This window comes from Bidens hawaiensis, unplaced genomic scaffold (assembly GCF_021521415.1).
Source record: "Bidens hawaiensis isolate Kalapana, Puna unplaced genomic scaffold, B.hawaiensis_p1.1 tig00008946_1, whole genome shotgun sequence".
Classification (NCBI taxonomy): Eukaryota; Viridiplantae; Streptophyta; class Magnoliopsida; order Asterales; family Asteraceae; genus Bidens; species Bidens hawaiensis.
Window position 1 is genome coordinate 337,757 of NW_027491650.1, and position 20,182 is coordinate 357,938.

The 20,182-nt window shown below is 40.5% G+C and overlaps 1 protein-coding gene across 1 annotated transcript; it reads left to right on the forward strand.

Moving 5' to 3' along the window:
• The first annotated feature begins 2,985 nt into the window (after window positions 1-2,985).
• LOC143530445 (4-coumarate--CoA ligase-like 1) lies at window positions 2,986-8,576 on the forward strand. The gene is made up of 6 exons (XM_077025982.1): window positions 2,986-3,411; window positions 4,597-5,172; window positions 6,081-6,264; window positions 7,067-7,212; window positions 7,329-7,396; window positions 8,321-8,576. The coding sequence occupies exons 1-6, from the start codon at window positions 2,986-2,988 to the stop codon at window positions 8,574-8,576; spliced, it is 1,656 nt and encodes a 551-aa protein (XP_076882097.1).
• The last annotated feature ends 11,606 nt before the right edge of the window (window positions 8,577-20,182 follow it).

Sequence of the window (20,182 nt, forward strand, 5' to 3'; positions counted from 1 at the left end):
GCCGGAGGTGCTGGGTGGCTGCCGGAGGTGGAGGTGGACGGGCGGCGGTCGGAGGTGGCGGTGGGTGGGGGGAGGGGGTGACGGGAAGGGTGGGTTGAAGAGAGGGGTCTAGGGTTTTAGTACTCTGGTCTAGGTGACGGAGGTGACGGGTGACGGGTGACGAAGGTGCTGGGTGACGGAGGTGCTGGTAGAGTTGACGGGTGACGGAGGTGCTGGGTGGCGGGTGACGGAGATGCTGGATGGCTGGTCTAGGTGGAGGTGGACGGGCGGCGGTCGGAGGAGGCGGTGGGGGGGGGGAAGGGGGTGACGGGATTTAGGGTTTTTTTTCACATACCATAACCTATTTAATGATGGAAAACAACTACAATTACCCATTGACACAACCTAAATATAGAAACATAGCATTAACTTATGTGTGCTATTTATTAAACTCTATAAAACTTTTCTTTTCTAACTAATTTCCATTTTTATAAATCATAAAAGTAGTATTTACATCGAGATAAAAGGCAAACAGGTAAAATTTGTGCCGCTAGCCTTTTTTTAATAGCAAACCTAAGTCAACTAGGTTTATAACATTATTATTCATGACCCGTTAGGCACAATCAAGTAACTCCGCTAGTAACATGCTAACCGATTCCTAACTGGTTTCAAACTGGAAACTTAACCAGTTAGCAACCGGTCCACCACTAACCAATTTATACCCGGTTCTACCCGCTGGCTAGAAACCGGATTATATTATTTATCTTCGAAACTGGTTATTTGTTTTTTTTCAAACCGGTTTTTTTCCAGTTAACCGGTTCGGTTATACCCGAAACTGGTTATACTGGGTAGGGGTTTCTTGTCTCAAAACCGGTTAGTACCCAACCCGATTAACCGGCCTAACCAGTCATTTGAGTTTTGAAAATAACCGGTTAACCAGTTCATGCACCACTTAGTTGCATATGCTGTTTGTCTATATGCGTATTGTCGTCTTTAATCGCTTTGTGTGAAACAACTTTTAATACAAACTGACCCATCATAAATCATTTTGAAAGCTCATGAACCAAAATTCAACAATGTTTAAATTGATAGCATATTAAAACTATATTTGTCAATTAATTTACCGTACTTTTTTCCAGAATAACACTGTTTGTCATATAGTCTTTTAATGTGATTTCTATTGAAAAATGCAAAAAAGTGAATTACTTTTGAATCTTTCTCTCAACTTGGCATTTCCATCTTGAACATGCATTATTGCTACCCACTTGAGCTTCATCATTCCTTCCCTCATTCTCATAGAATTTGCCTTCCTACTCATTTTAAGACAAAATTCTTTTTATTTGATTATTAATTATTAAATATATTATATAGATAGCGGTATGAAACGTGTCGGGTTGACTCATTGAAATTATACGTGAAGGAACTGACCTACGAGTTATAGCAAACTCTCATGGATTAGCTTGATAAGAGAAAACATAACATAAATGACTCAAACTTAGAGTGGAATTGCAAGGCTCGTAACTCAGGCTATGAGTGAAATTTCGAGACCCAACTGTCAGACACAAAATCCATCACTTCAAACTCTTCATTTTTAAAAATTTACAGCATATTACACGTTTGTCTAAAAACTGCTAGCTTGTTTACAAAATATATTATTTACAACATTTAAACTTGTTTCTCATTGAAAATTTTAGAATGAAAAAGAAAAAAATAATGCTCGTAAATCGCTCGACACTCGATCGAAAAATGCTCGATTCGATTTTGGCTCATTTCGATTTTCGCTCATTTCGAATTTCAGCCGTTCGGTTCGGTTGTAAACGAGCCAAGCAACGAGCAAACCTTCACTATGTTTGACTCGGCTCGTGAACAGCCCTAACTGTTAAAGTGTCATATATGGTTAAAGTTGGTTGGTCACTATGCTTGCTTACAAGTTACAACCCAAAATGATCTGATTATTAACTTGGTTAGATGGATTGGCCCATTTTTTGTGCGAACTCATTCAAACATAACTAATTATTAACCGGTTTCATGGGCCAGCCCATTTATGTGAGAACTCATTTGAACTCTAGTACTCAACTCAAAACCCAATTACTTCATTTATACATATGTTTGCCCATCTTATAATAAATAAAAAGAGTTGTTAAAAAAGATGATAAATAAAAATTGATATCAACTTTTTAATAACAAGATGGAACTGTCTGTAAACGTTTTCTGACTTTAAATTTATCCTGACCAATAAATGAAAGTTTAATATTAAAATTCAACGACCTTTTATAAAAATATAAATTTTATTTAAGTTGGAGACTGAATTTTGTTTTAATTTTGTTAAAATCTTTATTTTCCTAACTATCCTAAAGTATTAATTTATTTTTACACTGAGTTTCTTAAATATTTATTTTATAATTCTTATCTTGCATGCAATATAATGATATATGCATTTAGCCTACACTATATGAACATGGGCCAGTTGGCTCATCCATCTAAATGATTTATTATAGTAAATCATTTAGCTTTTCTAACATGTAAATATAATGAAACAAAGTTTAAATATTACATAATTAAAAATAAAGAATATAACAAACTATAAAGTTTATAAACATATCTTTTTTTACTTAAAAGTTTCCAAATTATGCTATTTATACAAGGTTATATAATTTGTAAAAATTCATAAAGAAGTAAACATAAGTTAAAATTTTATTAAAAACATGAAATAAAAAATAATATATTAAAAAAAGTAATAAAATGCTCAAATGCTCTAAGCCTTTATTATTTATAACATTTTAAACATTCTACAAATATATTCAAAACTTAAGTTAAGATGCAGATGATAATAAAACATTTTGTGTGACTCAACAATCTCCAACCTATGAAATTGATCATGACAATCCTACCTTATTCCTAACCTCATCCTAAAACATTATTATTGTACATTCAAAACTTGCCAAACCCTTATACAAATATGCCCATATTCTTCCATGTTTCTTTCACACTATTATTAACATAAAAATGGAAAACACCACAAAAGATTTGACAAAGGATGATGAGGAAATCGTTTTCCGAAGCCGTTATCCGGCCGTTCCCATTCCCGACAACCTCACATTGCCAGAGTTTGTGCTTAAGGACGTGGAACTGTATGCCAACCACGTGGCATTTGTGGACGCGGTCACCAAAAGGTCGTGCACTCATGGTGAAGTCGCTAGGGACGTTAAAAGATTTTCTAAGGCATTGAGGTCACTTGGACTGAGAACCGGTCACGTTGTGGTTGTCATACTTCCTAATGTTATTGAGTACGGAATTGTGGCTTTAGGCATTATGGCAGCCGGTGGGGTCTTTTCAGGCGCGAATCCATCCAGCCATTCGTCAGAGATCAAAAAACAAGTTGATTTAGCTGAAGCCAGACTTATTGTAACCGATGAACACACTTACGATAAGGTAATTTTAATTAGATGCCCATCGGTTCGGTTTACAGATTTTTCAGTCGAAACTAAAAACCAAATTGGACCGAATTTAGTTAATTCAAAAGGGAACCAAAAGCCAAATAACTTTTTTCTTATACTCTTTAAAAAATACTTTAATTTATTTTTTCACCTTTGTTATTGGATTGTGTTGTAATAAATAAGAGAGTTAAAACTTAAAATTGACTAAATTACAAAACTTAAATAATCATTATATATTATTTGGTTTATTTTTTTAATTAGGTATATTGGTTTGTAATGCTCATGACTATTGTCTTTTGGTCACTACTGGTTCCAACTAAACTCTTTAAAAAATACTTTAATTTATTTTTTCACCACTATTTGTTATTGGATTGTGTTGTAATAAATAAGAGAGTTAAAACTTAAAATTGACTAAATTACAAAACTTAAATAATCATTATATATTATTTGGTTTATTTTTTTAATTAGGTATATTTGTTTGTAATGCTCATAACTATTGCCTTTTGCTCACTACTGGTTCCAACTAATGAATTGGCTAGTAATGGTCCCAACCTTTAAAGTATTTGTTCCTAAACGGTCCGCAACTAACAGAATCCAAACGTCGTTAGTTTCAGGTTGCCGGAAAAACGGTTTTGGCCGGAAAACTTAATTTTTTCCCGAAAACTCAACATTTTCGTCCCAAACATCTTGGTAACTTCGTATCGGACCTTTAGGAACCTTTTTCTAGTTGCCCAAATTATTGAGGTCGCCGAAAACCCTAGAACCATCGTCGGAATCGGTTGATGGTGCTCAAGTGGTGGTAGTTGGTTAGCGGTGAGTCAATTGGCGGTGGCTGCGGTGTTCAGGTGGTGTTTTCCGGCAACAATTTTGAATTTTCCGGCCAAAAAACGTTTTCCCGACGACCTGAAACTAACGGCGTCAGGATTCTGCTAGTTGCGAACCATTCGGAACAAATATTTTAAAAGTTGGGACCATGAGTAGCCAATTCATTAGTTGGGACCAGCATTGACCAAAAGACAATAGTTGGGATCTTTAGAAACCATTATACCTATTAATTAGTTTGAACCAAATTCAAATTTTATGAAATTGAAAATCAAATTAATATTTCGGTCTCGATTATGTTGGTTTTTCATTTTTAATCAGTTTCAAACAGAATAATAAACACTCCTTAACATAACAGGTAAAAGAGCTAGAACTCCCAGTGATCCTCGTCGGTGAAGAATGCGTCGAGGGTACCATCTTCTGGAACGAACTACTCGACGCGGCCGAGCGCGCTAGCGACGCCGGGATCGAACCCGCCATAAGCCAAAATGACCTTTGTGCCCTCCCATTCTCATCAGGCACAACAGGACTATCCAAAGGTGTCATGTTAACTCATAGGAACATAGTTGCCAACTTATGCTCAACACTCTTTAGTGTCAACCCTGAGTTTATAGGCAAAGTCACCATTTTGGGGCTAATACCTTACTTTCACATCTACGGGCTCGCGGGCATTTTATGCGCAACGTTGCGAAACAAAGGAAAAGTTGTCGTGATCGGGCGGTATGATTTATCGACCGTTTTGAAAGCGTTGATTGAACATGAAGTGCATTTCGCGCCCATTGTGCCACCAATATTGCTTGGGTTGGTTAAGCATCCTATCGAGGAGGATCTCGCTAAGTTGCAACTTAGATCGGTCATGACTGCGGCTGCGCCACTTGCACCAGAGATTTACGATGAGTTTCGAAGGAAGTTTCCGCAGATTGAAATTCAAGAGGTGAGATTAATATCGGTAAATGAGCATAATGTCTATTTGGCCAGTTAATGTCAACAAAATGTCCATTTAACCAACCAACTTTCATAATGTCTAATTGTCCATCCTAAAAAAACGAGCCTAGCTTTTGATCGAGCCTGAGCTTAAACCTGTTTATTTTTAAGTTTTACCTCTTTTATATTTCTATGTATTAATTTCACGAGCCTGAGACGAGCTTTGTGTTGTTTAAGGTACTATGCAAGCTCAGCTCGAGCGTAGGCTCCTTTAAGGTTTTTACTAAAAAAAATAATTAAGAACGTATATAAATTAATTATAAAATAATTAACGAGCCGAGTCCAAGCTTAAAAAAAATCACGAGCCAAGCTCAAGCTTTGGAAAATAGGTCAAAGCAAGTTGAGCTCGAGCTCCCGTAAGTCAAAAGGAGCCGAGATCAAGGCTAACCGACTCGGGGCTCGGCTCGTTTGCACCCCTACCTAAAAATCGTCGACCTTGTCACTTTTTAATCATTACCTGACTAGATTTTTAACTAACCAGATTCTGAGACTTGTCCAAAAAATCTACGTCGGAAGCCAAATTAAATCTCATAGGACGCGTAAATAACCCCGTTGGCTCCGATGATTTAAAAAAAACTAGCGACCCAACGGTTTATAACACGTGCCAAAATCTGGTTGGTTAAAAACCCCTTCAAGTAAAGATTTAAAAATGATCGGGTCAACAAATTTTAGGTTGGATGTTATAAGAATTAGTTGGTCAAATGGACATTTTGTCGACATTTACAGATTAAATATACATTTGTTCATTATCCCAATTAACAACTGTGATAGGAATGTATAGTTTTAAAATGATTAGATTATTGATATTATAAGATCTGATATTGTGAATTAAGTAATTGCTTGAATTAATATTTGTAGGCTTATGGGATGACTGAACATAGTTGTATAACCCTAACACATGGTCATCATATTGCTAAAAAAAGATCAGTTGGTTGCATATTACCCAACTTGGAAGTGAAGTTTATTGATCCTGATACTGGTTGTTCTTTGCCTGCCAGTACACATGGGGAAGTATGTGTTAGGAGTCAATGTGTGATGAAAGGTATAAGTAAATGATTATTGTGTTTCAGGGGGTTTATCAGTTCGGTTTTCGGTTATGATTTTAGGGTTTGGGTTTTATTCGGTAGTAAAAACCGAACCAAATTGACCTAAATATTAATTTGATTCGGTTCGGTTCCAATTTACAATAAGTAAATTTTCTTTTATTTTTATATTTGCTTTAGAGTTTTTAAAATATTTAAGTTGTTTTACAATGGACGAGTTTCATTATAGAACTCTTAAATTATTTAAGAACTTTAACAACTATTAACAACCAATTTTTTTTGTATATTAATATTATTTTAGTGCGGTCTTATCACTTTTTATATTTATATCTACGATTACAGTTATGCAAATTAGTTTTTGCATGTATACACACACACAATGTTTACAATTATGTAAAATTTCTTATCACACAAATTTACACGTATGTATACTTGTGTGTGTGTGTATATATATATATAAAATAAAAAAATTGTATAAAAAATATGATAAAACTACTCTCAAATAATGTTAATATATATTAAAAAAATTAAAAATATTTGGTTGTCAAAAGTTCCTAAAAGTTATTAACTTTTTTGAAATTCTTAAAAACCAACCCGCTTTTCTATTATTTGTTATTGAATGGGGTTATTGATAAAATTTAAATCCTATTATTTGTTATTGAGTTTATTTGTGTTATTCAGTCTGGTTTCATTTTTAGTTTAATCAATTTTAATCCGAATAATGAACGTCCTTAATTGTACCGGATTTAGTGAAGATATATTGTTTTTTGATTCATTTTTTTATTGTGGCGATTGGACAAGGCTACTACAAGAATGAAGTTGAAACGGCTCAGACAATTGACGAACATGGTTGGCTTCACACCGGCGACATTGGGTACATTGATGATGAAGGTGACGTGTTCATTGTCGACCGTTTGAAAGAGCTGATTAAGTACAAAGGATTTCAAGTACGATTTTTTATACAACTTAGATATTATTCAAATTAAATTATGTCACAAACTGGTTTTATTATTATTATTATTATTATTATTATTATTATTATTATTATTATTATATGGTAAAGGTGGCACCAGCTGAATTGGAAGGAATACTTCTAGGACATCCTTCAGTAGAAGATGCTGCAGTTGTGGGGTAACTAACTCATATTTTGTTGGACATAAGTGTCAAAACAATTTGATCACAATTAGTTTTGACTCGAGCCCATGAACCATGTTGTCATGTTACCAACAGAGGTGTTTAAAGTCGGATATCTGAACTTTTGGATATCCGGTCCTTCGGATAGTAAGTTTCACTATCCGAATCCAAAATTCTGGATATCTGATCAGATAGTGAAACGGATATCCGAAAATCTGGAAAAATTAATTAATATAAAAACTTTAAAGGACTACTTTTAAAAATATTCCAGATATCTGAAAAATTATCCAAAATATCCAACAAAAAACTATCCGAAGTATCCAAAAATTATCCGAAGTATCCAAAATATCCGAAAAATTCGAAAATTATCCAACAAATTATCCGAAATATCCAAAACTATACGAAATTTATAAATAATATTTCTTATTTAATAATTAAAAAAAATATTTTTGATATCCAAAAATTTTCAAAATCACTATCTGAATCCGAAAATTTAGATATCTGCATTTTCAGATAATTCGTATTTTCGGATATTTCAGACACGGATTTGAATTTTCTTTTACACCTCTAGTTACCAAGCCCGGCCCAACCGGTCAATAAATCTAATAATAAAAGTTCTAGTACCAAACTAATGAAAAACCCAACCTTATATGTGTCCGGCTTTAACCAAAATAATGATAAAGTATAAAATGTGGATATCTGAGATTTAGATAATTTGAATTTTCGGATATTTTAAATACGGATTCGTATTTTTCTTTGTTTTTTTTACATCCCTAGTACCAAACCAAACCCAATTAGCCAAATTTTAATAATGAAATTTCAAGTAACAAACTAAAGAAAAAACTTAACCTTATATATGTCAGACTTTAACCAAAAAAATGATAAACTATTATTAAATTTAGAAACTATTAATTTATGTAGGTTGCCTGATAAAGAGGCAGGTGAAATACCAGGGGCAAATGTGGTAATGAGCAAAGATGCACAAGAGAGTGAAGAAGACATGATGAAGTATGTAGCTGATAATGTCGCACATTACAAGAAGGTGAGAGTGCTTCATTTTGTAGATGAAATACCTAAATCACCCTCAGGCAAGATTATGAGAAGACTCATTAAGCAAAAGATGTTGGAGAAGATTGAGAAATGGAATGATAGGAAGAATAGGAGAATCATAATATAATTTAATGTTACTTGTTATGTCTTTTTTAACTTGTTGGCACAAAACAAATAATAACTTCTTTATATTTCATCCTTTAATTATTATTATTATTAAGTAATTTTTGGTGGATTACGACAATGAAGGGTTTGAGTTAGGCCTTATGCAAGGTTGTCATTCGAATCCCGAATCCCGAGCCCACCTGAATTTTCGTCCCACCGTGTGCTACGTCAGATAGTTATGCTTTTGTGGTGGCACAACGACTGTCAAATAGCAGCCGACGGTATGGTTTCTCGGGTGGAACGTCCAAGTCAAACTTTGAAGCAAGCGCGGGCCCGGTTAAAACAACATAGTCTAGCCAGAGTGAGGCAGCGGGACTCTCTGAATTAAGGAGTGTGATAGACTAAACACAAAAAAGTCGTCGTTTAAAAAAAACAGATGAATTACCCAAACTACCCTCCGACACGATCATGAGAACTAAACTAAGCATAAAAGTATCTAATTAATCATTTTAATTTACCTAACTGAAAGTGACAACAGAAGTACCTTTTCATACCAACTAAATTATGTAACAATTTCTTAGGCTGCTTGTTGTAGGGTTGCAAAGCATACGTCAAAGCTAACGTTAAACCACAACATACAAGTTGACGGGTGAGTTAGTTATAGTTTATTGTCTACGTGGCAGTTGTTGGATCCTATTCCGGCTGAACCGGGAAGGCTCCTAACGTATCACAAGAATGGGATCAAGTGATTAAAAGTGAAAGTGAGAGTGTATATTATTGATGATCTTTCTTCTATTTGTGTATGTATTATACAAACAATCCTTGTTCTTATTTATAGGCGAGTTAGATATACACAAAATCCTAAGGTTTATAGCTTCCGGCTTGGTCCCTTAGTCCGATCTTCTTTCCTTCGGGCATTGTCTTCTTTGGCGATCTTTACCTCTTGGTCGCTGTCTCATATCCCGGGTCACACGCTCCTCGGGCCACCCACCGGATGGGTCATGTTGCACGAGTTTCCCTCGCAATCTCTTTCCCTCCACTTTGCCTTCTAGAACCCTTTATATCTTTGGGCTCTCCTGAATTGGGCCTTTCTCAGGTTGTTAGGCTTGGTGCATGCCCATGAGCCCGTCTCATGGGTAGGCTCTTCAAGTCCCCCCAGTTTATTGTTCTCGTTATTCATGACAAGGATAATAGACTCATCGTGTATTCTCGTTCTTAGTTAAGCTTGTGTTCTTGTTATTCATCCGTGGACTCTTGTTCTTCCTTTGGCCTGCTTGGTTAGGCCTCTTCTTCCCTTGGGCCCATTGCTTGATCTGGCCCATCTTCTCTTTCTTTTGAATTTTGACGGTTTATCTTCCCTAGGCCATAATTAACCACCCCCATGTCATTTCACCATTATTGACCCTCTCTCTTCTTCCCTTTCCCTCCCAAAGTTCCGGCGATTTCCTTCTTCACTCAGGTTTGTTCTTCTCCTTCCTTTGTTAATTATGAATCGTGATGGCCGATCAACTATTACGTCAGCCATGTCCTGTCAGAATGGCTACCCTGTGTTCGACTTACCAAATCCCCTTGTCGCTATCTCCAACTCTTCCTGGACCGGATGATACAGCCTGCAGTCGTCCTGGGTTTATCGCTCTTTATGCTAAAAACCTCGAGTTTGCCAATATCCGTTACCCTTTGACTGAATTCTAGTTAGCCTTGCTGAAACACCACCGATTATGTTTTTCCCAAGTCCATCCCTTAGGGTTTCTTCGTGTCACTCACTTTGAGGTTGCTTGCCGGGCCTTTGGTGGGGATCCTTCCGTTACTTTGTTCCGTCGGTTTTATCGCTTGAAAGTCGACGGCGATTGGTTTACTTTCGAACGACGGGCAAGTGGTAAGCATCCCCCTTGCACCTCCTACATTCCTTCAGGGTTTTACCCTCGGGAATGGAAAAACGATTTTTTCTTTGTATCTTCTTCTTTCGCCCCCGGCCTTACTTGCCGTCGTCATGTTGGTTCCCACATTGATGATCCCGCTCCCGGTTTTCCTACCGTTCATGATTCACTTTATAAATTGTTGATTAAAAACCCAACTGAAGCTGCCACCTACTCGGAGCCCCTGTTATACATGTATGAACTGAGCAACATTTGGTGGACCCGTTGACACGTCCTGCTATGTTTGACGGGGACCGAGGTTGGTGACCCCTGACTTCTGCCAATTGTATTAAATACTTTGCTCCACTCATGATTTTTCTTTTGTTGTTTTTTGGCAGAGATGGACTTGATAGAGATTCTTCAAAAACGTCATGTGAAAGGCGCGGAGTTTGTTACCTTACCGGTATCTGCACGTGTCCCCTCCCCGGCTACTCGTACCGGCGATGCCTCTTCTGACTCCGATGTTCCTGGCTTCTCATCTGTGGCCGCTTCGGACTCCTTGAAACGCAAGAACGTGGTTTCTGAACTTTTTGACTCATCCCTGAAGAGTCGCCTTCGTAACTCCAAACGCTCTTATTTGGGTTCCACTGGACAGGGCTCTTCTACTGCCCCTGAAATCGTAGATGTTGACGACGATTTTTCCTTCCAAGTGTCTGATGCGGTTCCCGACCCCGTTGTTACTCCTGCTGTTGGTGATGAAAATCCTAGTGCTGCTGACGTTGACCCCAAAGGTAAAGCTCCCCTCGCTCTCGAGGGTTCTTCGAACCCTGCCTCTGGTAATCTTCCCTCTCTTGACCTTTTTGTACCCAAATGGTCTTTGACTGTGGAGTCCTCTGTTAATACTCCCCAACTTGCACATGAGTTCATGACATGTGCTGTTCCCCCCCGTGGACTATGCTCATGTGCAAACTATGGCACCCGATGTCCTGGTTGGAGAGTTTGGTACATACATGTATCATACCTTGGTGTTGGGTTCCTCCCTTCGCCAAGGGTTTGTTGATGTCAATGTTGCTCATGAAAATTGTCGGGAGGAAATTGCTGGTTTGAAGAAGTCTGTTGATGGCTACACTCGACGGGTTGGGGAGATGTGCAAAATAATTAATATTGCTGAGGAGCTGAGTTTGGAGGTCCCTGGTTTAAACTCTGCATTGGAGTCTTCAGAGAAGCGGGTGGCTGACCTTACTGCTGACCTTCAGCTTGCCCAAGAGAAGGTTGCTGACCTTGATGTTGTTCGATCTTCCCTCCTTGAAGCTCAAGCTAAAATTTCTCAGGTTTGTACCTCATTTTATCATTCTTCTTATTTTCTCTATTTTTCTTATTTATATTCTGTGCCTTTGTTGAAACTTGAGGAGAGCCCTGCTCTTGTAAGGATTCATGAGTTGGAGAATCTGCTTGAACGTGAACGTGCTGATCATAAATTGGCTTTGGAACATCTTGAGGCTGCCAACCATCAAAAGGAGTAGAAGGTCGAGGGTTTGTCAAAAGAGATTGAATGGCTGAGGGATGAGTGCTCTCGGTTGCAAGGGGTTGTTTTAAAGCATGAAGAGGATCGGAACTGGTTGGTTTATACGGGTTTCCGGCAGGTGTATGATCGAGCTTTGGGTTGTAGGGAAACGTTGGAGGTTCGGGATAATTTAAGTCGGGCTGTGTTTGCCTCTGGCTTTCAACATGGACTTCGGGCGGGTTATGAGCACTCTTCCCATGGCATTCCCATTCAAGAAGCTCCCTTTTTCTCTCCCACTGCAAAAGCAGATGCTCAAGAGGCATTTGTTGCCTTAACTTCCCACGTTCCTCCCATCATTGCACAGGTTGCCTCAGACCCTGGGATCTCTGTTGAGGACATACGAGCCCTAGCCTCCATTGTTGATCCCCCATCTCCTTTACTGTAATTTGTGGTTTGCTTTAAACGTTTAATGTTGGTTTGTGTGTTTTTGAACAATGGTTTTATTTGCCTGCCCCTACGTGGGCGAATTTTATGTGCCTTAGTGCTTGAACTAGTGTTTGAATCATGTATGACAATGATTAGCGTATGTCTTAACGTATTTAGCTTTTGTGTTTGTCGGTTAACCAGTTAGCCTATCGGCGAGGCTTTCCCTCTACAGGGACATATCGTGGGTATTAACGAGACGAACTCGTGTTTTATACTTGTTGGTTTCAGAATGAGACGGACTCATTGTTTTCACACGAAAACTTTGACAAAATGCTTTCTTGCATTAGGATCATGTGTACATGGTGGTTACAAAAAAAATACAGTTTAGACTTTCTTGTTATCCTCTCGGGGAGGTTGCTTATTTTCTGATCCTTAAACCTTTCTGCTAATGCCCTTAGGCGTAGTACTTTCGGAGTTGCATGGAATTCCATGTCCGGGGAACCTCCTTTCCCCCCAAGTCAGCCAATCTGTAGGCTCCTTTGTCTCCAGCCCATATAACTTGGTAGGGCCCTTCCCATTTAGGGCCCAATTTTCCTTGGTCTTCTTATCTACTCGCCTCATTTCCCTTAACACCAAATCTCCTATTTTAAACTTGACCTCCCTCACCCTTGCGTTGTAGTATTTTTCTATCTTTTTCTTATACTCCACTTCCTTTCTAGCTGCCTCCTCCCTTCTCTCCTCTGCGAGGTTCAAATTCAACCGCAGATCCTCCCCTCCTACATTCTCTTGCTGCAAAGTTTGCCGGGTCGGTACCCCAATCTCAGCAGGTATCATAGCCTCCGTCCCATATGTTAGATTGAAAGGGGTTTCCCCGTTGCTTGTCTTAGGCATTGTTCTATGTGCCCATAGAACGTGAGGTAGTTCATCCACCCATGAACCCTTCTCTCCCAACCTTGCTTTGATTCCCTCTACCACACTTCGGTTTGCTCTTTCTACTTGGCCATTGGCTTGTGGATGGGCTACAGACGTAAATGTTTGCTTGATCTTCAATTGTAGGCACCACTCCCGAAAGGGGTTGCTAGCGAACTGTTTCCCGTTGTCGCTGATGATGGCATACGGTAGCACAAACCGACAAATGATATTTTCCCATACGAACCTTTTAACCTGCTCACCCGTGATGGTTCGGAGTGGTTTGGCTTCCACCCACTTTGTGAAATAGTCGATTGCCACTACCAAGAATTTTTCCCTCCCCGTTCCTTCCGGAAAAGGCCCCACTATATCAATTCCCCACTTTTGGAAGGGCCAAGCGGAGCTTACCGGTATCATCATTGACTTCGGATTTCGTCCCACTAGGGCGTGTATCTGACAACTGTCGCACTTTTGTATTTCTTTAACGGCACAGAGGAACATCGCTGGCCAGTTGTACCCGGCTCTCATTGCTCACGCCACGACCATCTTAGCCCCCATATGCATTCCACAAATTCCCTCATGTATTTCTCCGACCACATATTCTGCTTCCTCCTCATTAATGCATTTTAGGGAAGGTCCTAGATAGGATTTTCTGTACAAACTCCCTTCAATTATCTCATATTGTAACGCTCTTACCCTCAGCTTTCGCTCTTCGTCCTTATCCTCCGGGACTGTCCCTTCCTGGAGGTATCTGATGAGGGGAGTCATCCAATTTTCCCCTTCAGTTTCTACATTGGCTACTACGGACTCCGTCACCGACGGTTGTTGGAGAGTTTCCACCTTGACTTCCTTTGCTAAATGGTTGAAAGCCACTGCGGCTAGCTTGCTCAAAGCATCTGCCTTCTTGTTCGACCCCGGGGAATGTGTATCACTTCTGCTTCTTCAAAATCTTTCATTAATTCTTGGGTTACCCTCAAGTACTCCTTCATTTTCGGGTCTTTGGCGTCGTATGTTCCTCCTACCTGGTTGGCTACCAGTATGGAGTCTACGTGAGCTTGTACCTTCCTTATTCTCAATCCTCTGGCTATTCTGTGGCCGGCCAAAAATGCTTCGTACTATGCCTCATTGTTTGTGCTTTGAAAGCTTAAACGTATTGCGTAAGTAAGCTCTATTCCCTCGGGGCTTACCAAGATTAGCCCCACCCCGCTTCCTTCTTCATTTGAGGCCCTGTCGGTATACAATTTCCACCAAGGTTCATTACTTTTCCCCCCTTTCTCCTCAGGTCCCCCTTCCTCAGGTTCTCCATTTTCATCACCTCCTCCCTCTTCGACTTCGGCCAAAAAATCGGCCATGACTTGCCCTCTGATTGCTGTCCGGGGGCGGTACTCGAGTGTATAATCCCCCAACTCTACTGCCCATTTTGTTAGCCGGCCCGAAACCTCAGGCTTTGATAATACTTGTTGCAGGGGCTGATTCGTGAGCACTTGTACAACGTGTGCCTGAAAGTACCTTCGTAGTTTTCTTGCGGTACAGATCAAGGCCAATACCAGTTTTTCTATGGGTGAATACCTCTCCTCTGGACCCTTCAACGTTCGACTGATGAAGTAAATAGGGACCTGTGCTTCTCCTCTTTCGACCATTAGTACTGAGCTGAGGGTCTTCGACGTCTGGGAGAGGTATAGTATAAGCGTCTCTCCGGGTCGGGGCGTTGCCATCGTAGGGAGGTCGCATAAGTGTTTCTTCAGCTCTTGAAAGGCTTCCTCTGCCTCCTTGTCCCAGCAAAATTTACTTTATTCGTACTTCTTCTTAAAACAGCCATGAAGGATAGGGTCCTTTCTGCTATTTTCGAAAGGAACCTATTTAAAGCCACTAGCATCCCATTAAGCTTCTACAGCTCTTTGAGGCTCCGCGGGGACCTCATTTGTATCAGTGCTTCAACCTTTTCGGGGTTAGCTTGAATTCCTTCCTTCGTGACCAACACTCCCAAAAACTTCCCCTCCTCAACCCCAAAAGAGCACTTACCCGGATTCAACTTCATGTTAGCCCTTCTCAGGGTTTGAAACGTTTCTCTTATATCCCTTAACATCCCTTCTTCATGCTTACTTTTCATGACCAAATCATCTACATAGATTTCTACATTTCTGCCCCTCTGTTCCTCAAAGAGCTGGTCCATAAAACGCTGATATGTGGCCCCTGCGTTTTTTAGACCGAATGTTATCTTTGTGTAACAGAAGGTCCCTTCATCCGTATAAAAAGATGTTTTCTCCTCATCCTTAGAATCCATTTGCACTTGATGGTACCCTTTGTAGGCATCCAGAAAACACCTCAGGGGGTATTCAGCCAACGACTCTATCTTCTTTTCGACCTCAGGGAGTGGGTATGCATCTTTCGGGCAAGCTTTGTTCAGGTCTTTGAAGTCAATACACATTCTCCAGCTATTGTCGGATTTGGCTATCATAACGGGGTTTTATACCCACCGGGGATACTTTACCTTTTTGATGATTCCGGCTTGCCACAACTTTCGGGTTTCCCTCAGTACAACCTGGCTTTTCTCTGGACCGAGGCTCCTCTTCTTTTGCTTGACGGGTTCCATCCAATGGAACTACTGGAGGCTGTGTTGAACTTGGTCCCGGGGAATCCCGGTCATGTCTTCGTGCTTCCAGGCAAATACGTCCACGTTCCTTAACAGTAACTCCTTCAACCCAGCTCTCCCATTGTCTGTTAGGGAGGTCCCTATCTTAACTGTTTGGTCCGGGAACTCCCCGTTCAGAACCCATTCCTCCGTCCCCCTCTGCTTCTTTTTCACTTTGCCCTCCGGCTCCACGTTGGCCAGTATTTCAGCAGACGACCTTATGGTTGCTATTCCCTCAGGGGTCGGGAATTTAATGCATCCGTGCGTCGTGGATGCAATAGCCCTGAGGGCTCGTATGCCAGGGCGTCCTAGTATAACATTATACTTCGAAGGGGCCCTTACTACCGAAAACCGGAGTTGCACGGTCCGAACCTTCTGACCCTCCATTAAGCTGAAAGGCAGGGTTATCGAGCCCAAGGGCTTGACAACCTCTCTCGAGAAACCAACCAAGGGACATACATCTTCTTCCAGGCGCTCCCGCACCTCCTTTTGGAGCCTGGCAAAACAGTGCTCGTACATTACCTCCACCCCACTTTCTCCATCCACGTGGACTCGGGCGACTCGATGCCCAGCTATACTAGCTGATATGTTCAAAGGCATTTCTCTTGCATCTTCGTTTGTGAGCCCTGAGAACGATAAAGGAACGTTCATCCATACAGGATTTTTGGGGAATTCTCCATCCTTCCCCCTCTTGGCTCGCCTTTCTCCGCATTCTTCCTTCTCCCCCCTCCGCCGAATCATGTCAACGAAGTGTTTGTCCTCGTCTTCCTCTTTGACTTTCGAGGTCCCCTCCTTGGTTGGAGGTGGTAAATGTCCAGCCTTGAGGGCAGCCTCCCATAATCTTTTTAACTGAACGCAACTCTCAGTAGAATGTCCGGAACTCTTGTGGTAATTGCAGTACCCCAGGGGGTTGGGCCTGTGGGGCTGCTTCAGTGGAGCGGAAGATTTGGGGGAGTATTTGGGTCGATCAGCCATCATCACATCTCTATGCCCCATCCCCGTTCTTTCTCCCAGAAGAGGTCTCGGACGGAAAACCTCTGACCGGGCAGGGGCGACTAATCGTGGGGGATAGTAGGATGTGCCGACATGGTGTGGAGACTTGTAAGGAGAGAATCTAGCACCTTCCCCTGATGTCTTCCCCCGTCCTGTCGAGCTCCCTATATACCTTCCGGTCGTAGTTCCTCCCTTCTTTCCTTCCCATTCTCTCAGTTTTGACCCCATGTCTTTTCCTCTGACAAAAGCCCGAACCCGGTCCATTAGCTGGTCGAATGTGGAGGGGAAATCTTCTCCCAGTTTTTCTGTGAGTTGGGAGAACCTGACCCCATTAATGAAACCACAAATCTTCATCACCTCCGGTACCCCCTTTATGTTCATACTTTCAGATATGTATCTTTCCATGAACTGTTCGACTTTTTCCTCGTCTCTCTGTCGTATGTGCAGGATTTCGTTGGGGTTTTTCATGACCTTCCTTTGCTGGCTGAAATTCCTTAGGAATTTCTCTCTTAACTCCTCATAGCTATCGATACTTCCCGGCTCTATACTGTCAAACCATACTCGAGCTCCCCCCGTCAATGTCTGGGGGAACATGAGACACCACACTGACATGGACCACCCACTTACCAAACCAGCCCCTCGATAGGCGTGTAGATGGTCTTTCGGGTCTGGCGTGCCGTCATACCTATCCACCGTGGAGGGGTACTTCAGTTTCGGGGACAGTGGTGCCTCAGCTATTCGTTTAGTGAATTTGGAAACATCGGACGTATCCCAGGGCTGGTATGGGCCTTCAAGGGGGTCCCCTGATATCTTCTCCTTCCCCTGGCTGTGGAAAGGAGTGTTACCAAAGAATCTATCAAAGCTTCAGGACTCCCGGTCGGGATGCCGGTGCCTCCTGGTGCTTTTGAACCACCCCCAGGTGTTTCGAAAGAGAGGCGAGTCCGGAGTGTTTCCAGTTTCTCTTTCCTCTCCCCCTCGTCTAAGAAAGTCCTTAAGGCATCCCTGTGGGCACATATGAATTCTGGGGTGACCTTCCACCCTTCCTTCTCGCCTTCATCGTCTCGAGCTTCCTCATCTTCTCCTTCCCGCCCCATGAGGTCTTCTACGAGGACAGGTACTCCATCTTCTGGTCGAACATCGGATTCTTGTTGGACTTCACTTGCTTCTTCGAGGACAGCATGACCTTTCCCTGAATCGGGAGGGAAAGGCGGTGGCATGCTTTTTGAGGTTTGATCGGCCATTCTCTGATGTTATAGTAAGACCCGTGATCAAGAGGTTCCACGGATGGCGCCAATGTTGGATCCTATTCCGGCTGAACCGGGGAAGGCTCCTAACGTATCACGAGAATAGGATCAAGTGATTAAAAGTGAAAGTGAGAGTGTATATTATTGATGATCTTTCTTCTATTTGTGTATGTATTATACAAACAATCCTTGTTCTTATTTATAGGCGAGTTAGATATACACAAAATCCTAAGGTTCATAACTTTCGGCTTGGTCCCTTAGTCTGATCTTCTTTCCTTCGAGCATTGTCTTTTTTGGCGATCTTTACCTCTTGGTCGCTGTCTCATATCCCGGGTCACACGCTCCTCGGGCCACCCACCGGATGGGTCATGTTGCACGAGTTTCCCTCGGAATCTCTTTCCCTCCACTTTGCCCTCTAGAACCCTTTATATCTTTGGGCTCTCCTGAATTGGGCCTTGCTCAGGTTGTTGGGCTTGGTGCATGCCCATGAACCCGTCTCATGGGTAGGCTCTTCAGCAGTGATTTGACACTTTAACTTTAACTAACTCAACCATAACAAATGGCCTTTGCAAAAATGCATTAGACTTCAATAACCTTTTAATGAAAGCATAAACGGATCAAATGAATCTTAAACAGTTATTGTATAACCATAAGCTAATATTTTTAGCATTTCCTTTTTAATTTCATATTCATGTGAATTATTGATGGGAGATAACTTCAGTCTTAACATAACTTAAAACAAAATCAGTTTACTAAATAGATTACACGTTAAACTAAGGGCGAAGGGTGTGTGGCGTCATCGACAAACCCAATCAGGCCACTGGGAAATAAGCGTACAATATCAGCAAAATCGTTACATATGTAAAGGCTATGTTGATGATTTTTTGTTGACCTCAATGCCATATACAGGGCCGGCCCATGGGTGTGGTTGGGTGATCGACGACCACAACACTCTACTAGGCACAATTTTTTTTAAAAAAATTATATGTATTTTTATTAAAAACAATATGTATATTAATATTTAAACACAATTACATAACCACTAGCTTGGTCTATTGGCAAATGGGTATTATTCATAATCAAGAGGTTGTGGGTTCTATCCTCAATTGAGACATGTTTAATCATTTTTTTATACAAAAGATTTTTACACAACCCAAAGTATAACCAAGTAAGCTCATATAAAAATTAGACGGCTTAAACCAACAAAATAGTCCTTTTACTTAAGGCCCAAAAAATTTTTCGTCTTTAGCCTAAAATTTTTTTGGCTTTCTCAGAGCCGGCCCTGGCCATATAGATGTTTTACCAACATGAACCGTTACTAAACTTATTTCATTCACTTTTGTAAAAGTTAATACAAATTTATATCATCTTATAAGATATAAAATATATACTCACCTTAGGCTATGGGGTATACTCTAATCATTCTTAACTCTACAAAAGCATCACATCACTCATTTTTCTTTCTTTCACTTCATCTCACCCAAAGAAAATGGTTTAATCCATAATTAATAGCATATCAATTAGTAATTAATACATATTCTTCCTTTTAACATGTTAAAAACATAATCTATTGACCTTTTTAACAAACTTAACACTAGTGAGGAGTGGTTTAATACATAATTAAAATGCCATGTCATCTTAACCTATGTTAGGGTTTAGTGTATACCCCATAGCCTTAGCATTTTATTTTATTTTTTTTGCTTTGCCACTTTATTAAGTTTTGATTATATATAGTGATTGGTAAATATAAAGGAAAAAAATGTCGATTTAGAAAATGGTATATTCGAGGTCCACAAACCGGTTTCAAACCCTAAACCGGTTCAGTTTGGTCAACAAAAGTTAAAACTGGTTTATGATCGGTTTCGGTTCGGGTTGAAATCGGTTTATTGACTGGTTTACGATCGATTCCGGTTCGGGTTACAATTGGGTTTTGTCTGGTTTTTGATGCGTTCGGTTTGGTTAATCGGTTTGAAACTGATTTCAGTAGTGAAAAGTACAAACCGGTTCAAATGTAGGGTTTCAATCGGTTCCAAACTAGTTACATAATCAGCTTCAACCCTGTTC

Excerpts from the sequence above, each read along its gene's own strand:
- LOC143530445 (XM_077025982.1), top strand. The coding sequence starts at position 2,986 with ATGGAAAACACCACAAAAGATTTGACAAAGGATGATGAGGAAATCGTT. Across the intron at positions 3,412-4,596 it reads ATGAACACACTTACGATAAG|GTAAAAGAGCTAGAACTCCC; the intron begins GTAATTTTAATT and ends TTAACATAACAG. Across the intron at positions 6,265-7,066 it reads GAGTCAATGTGTGATGAAAG|GCTACTACAAGAATGAAGTT; the intron begins GTATAAGTAAAT and ends CGATTGGACAAG.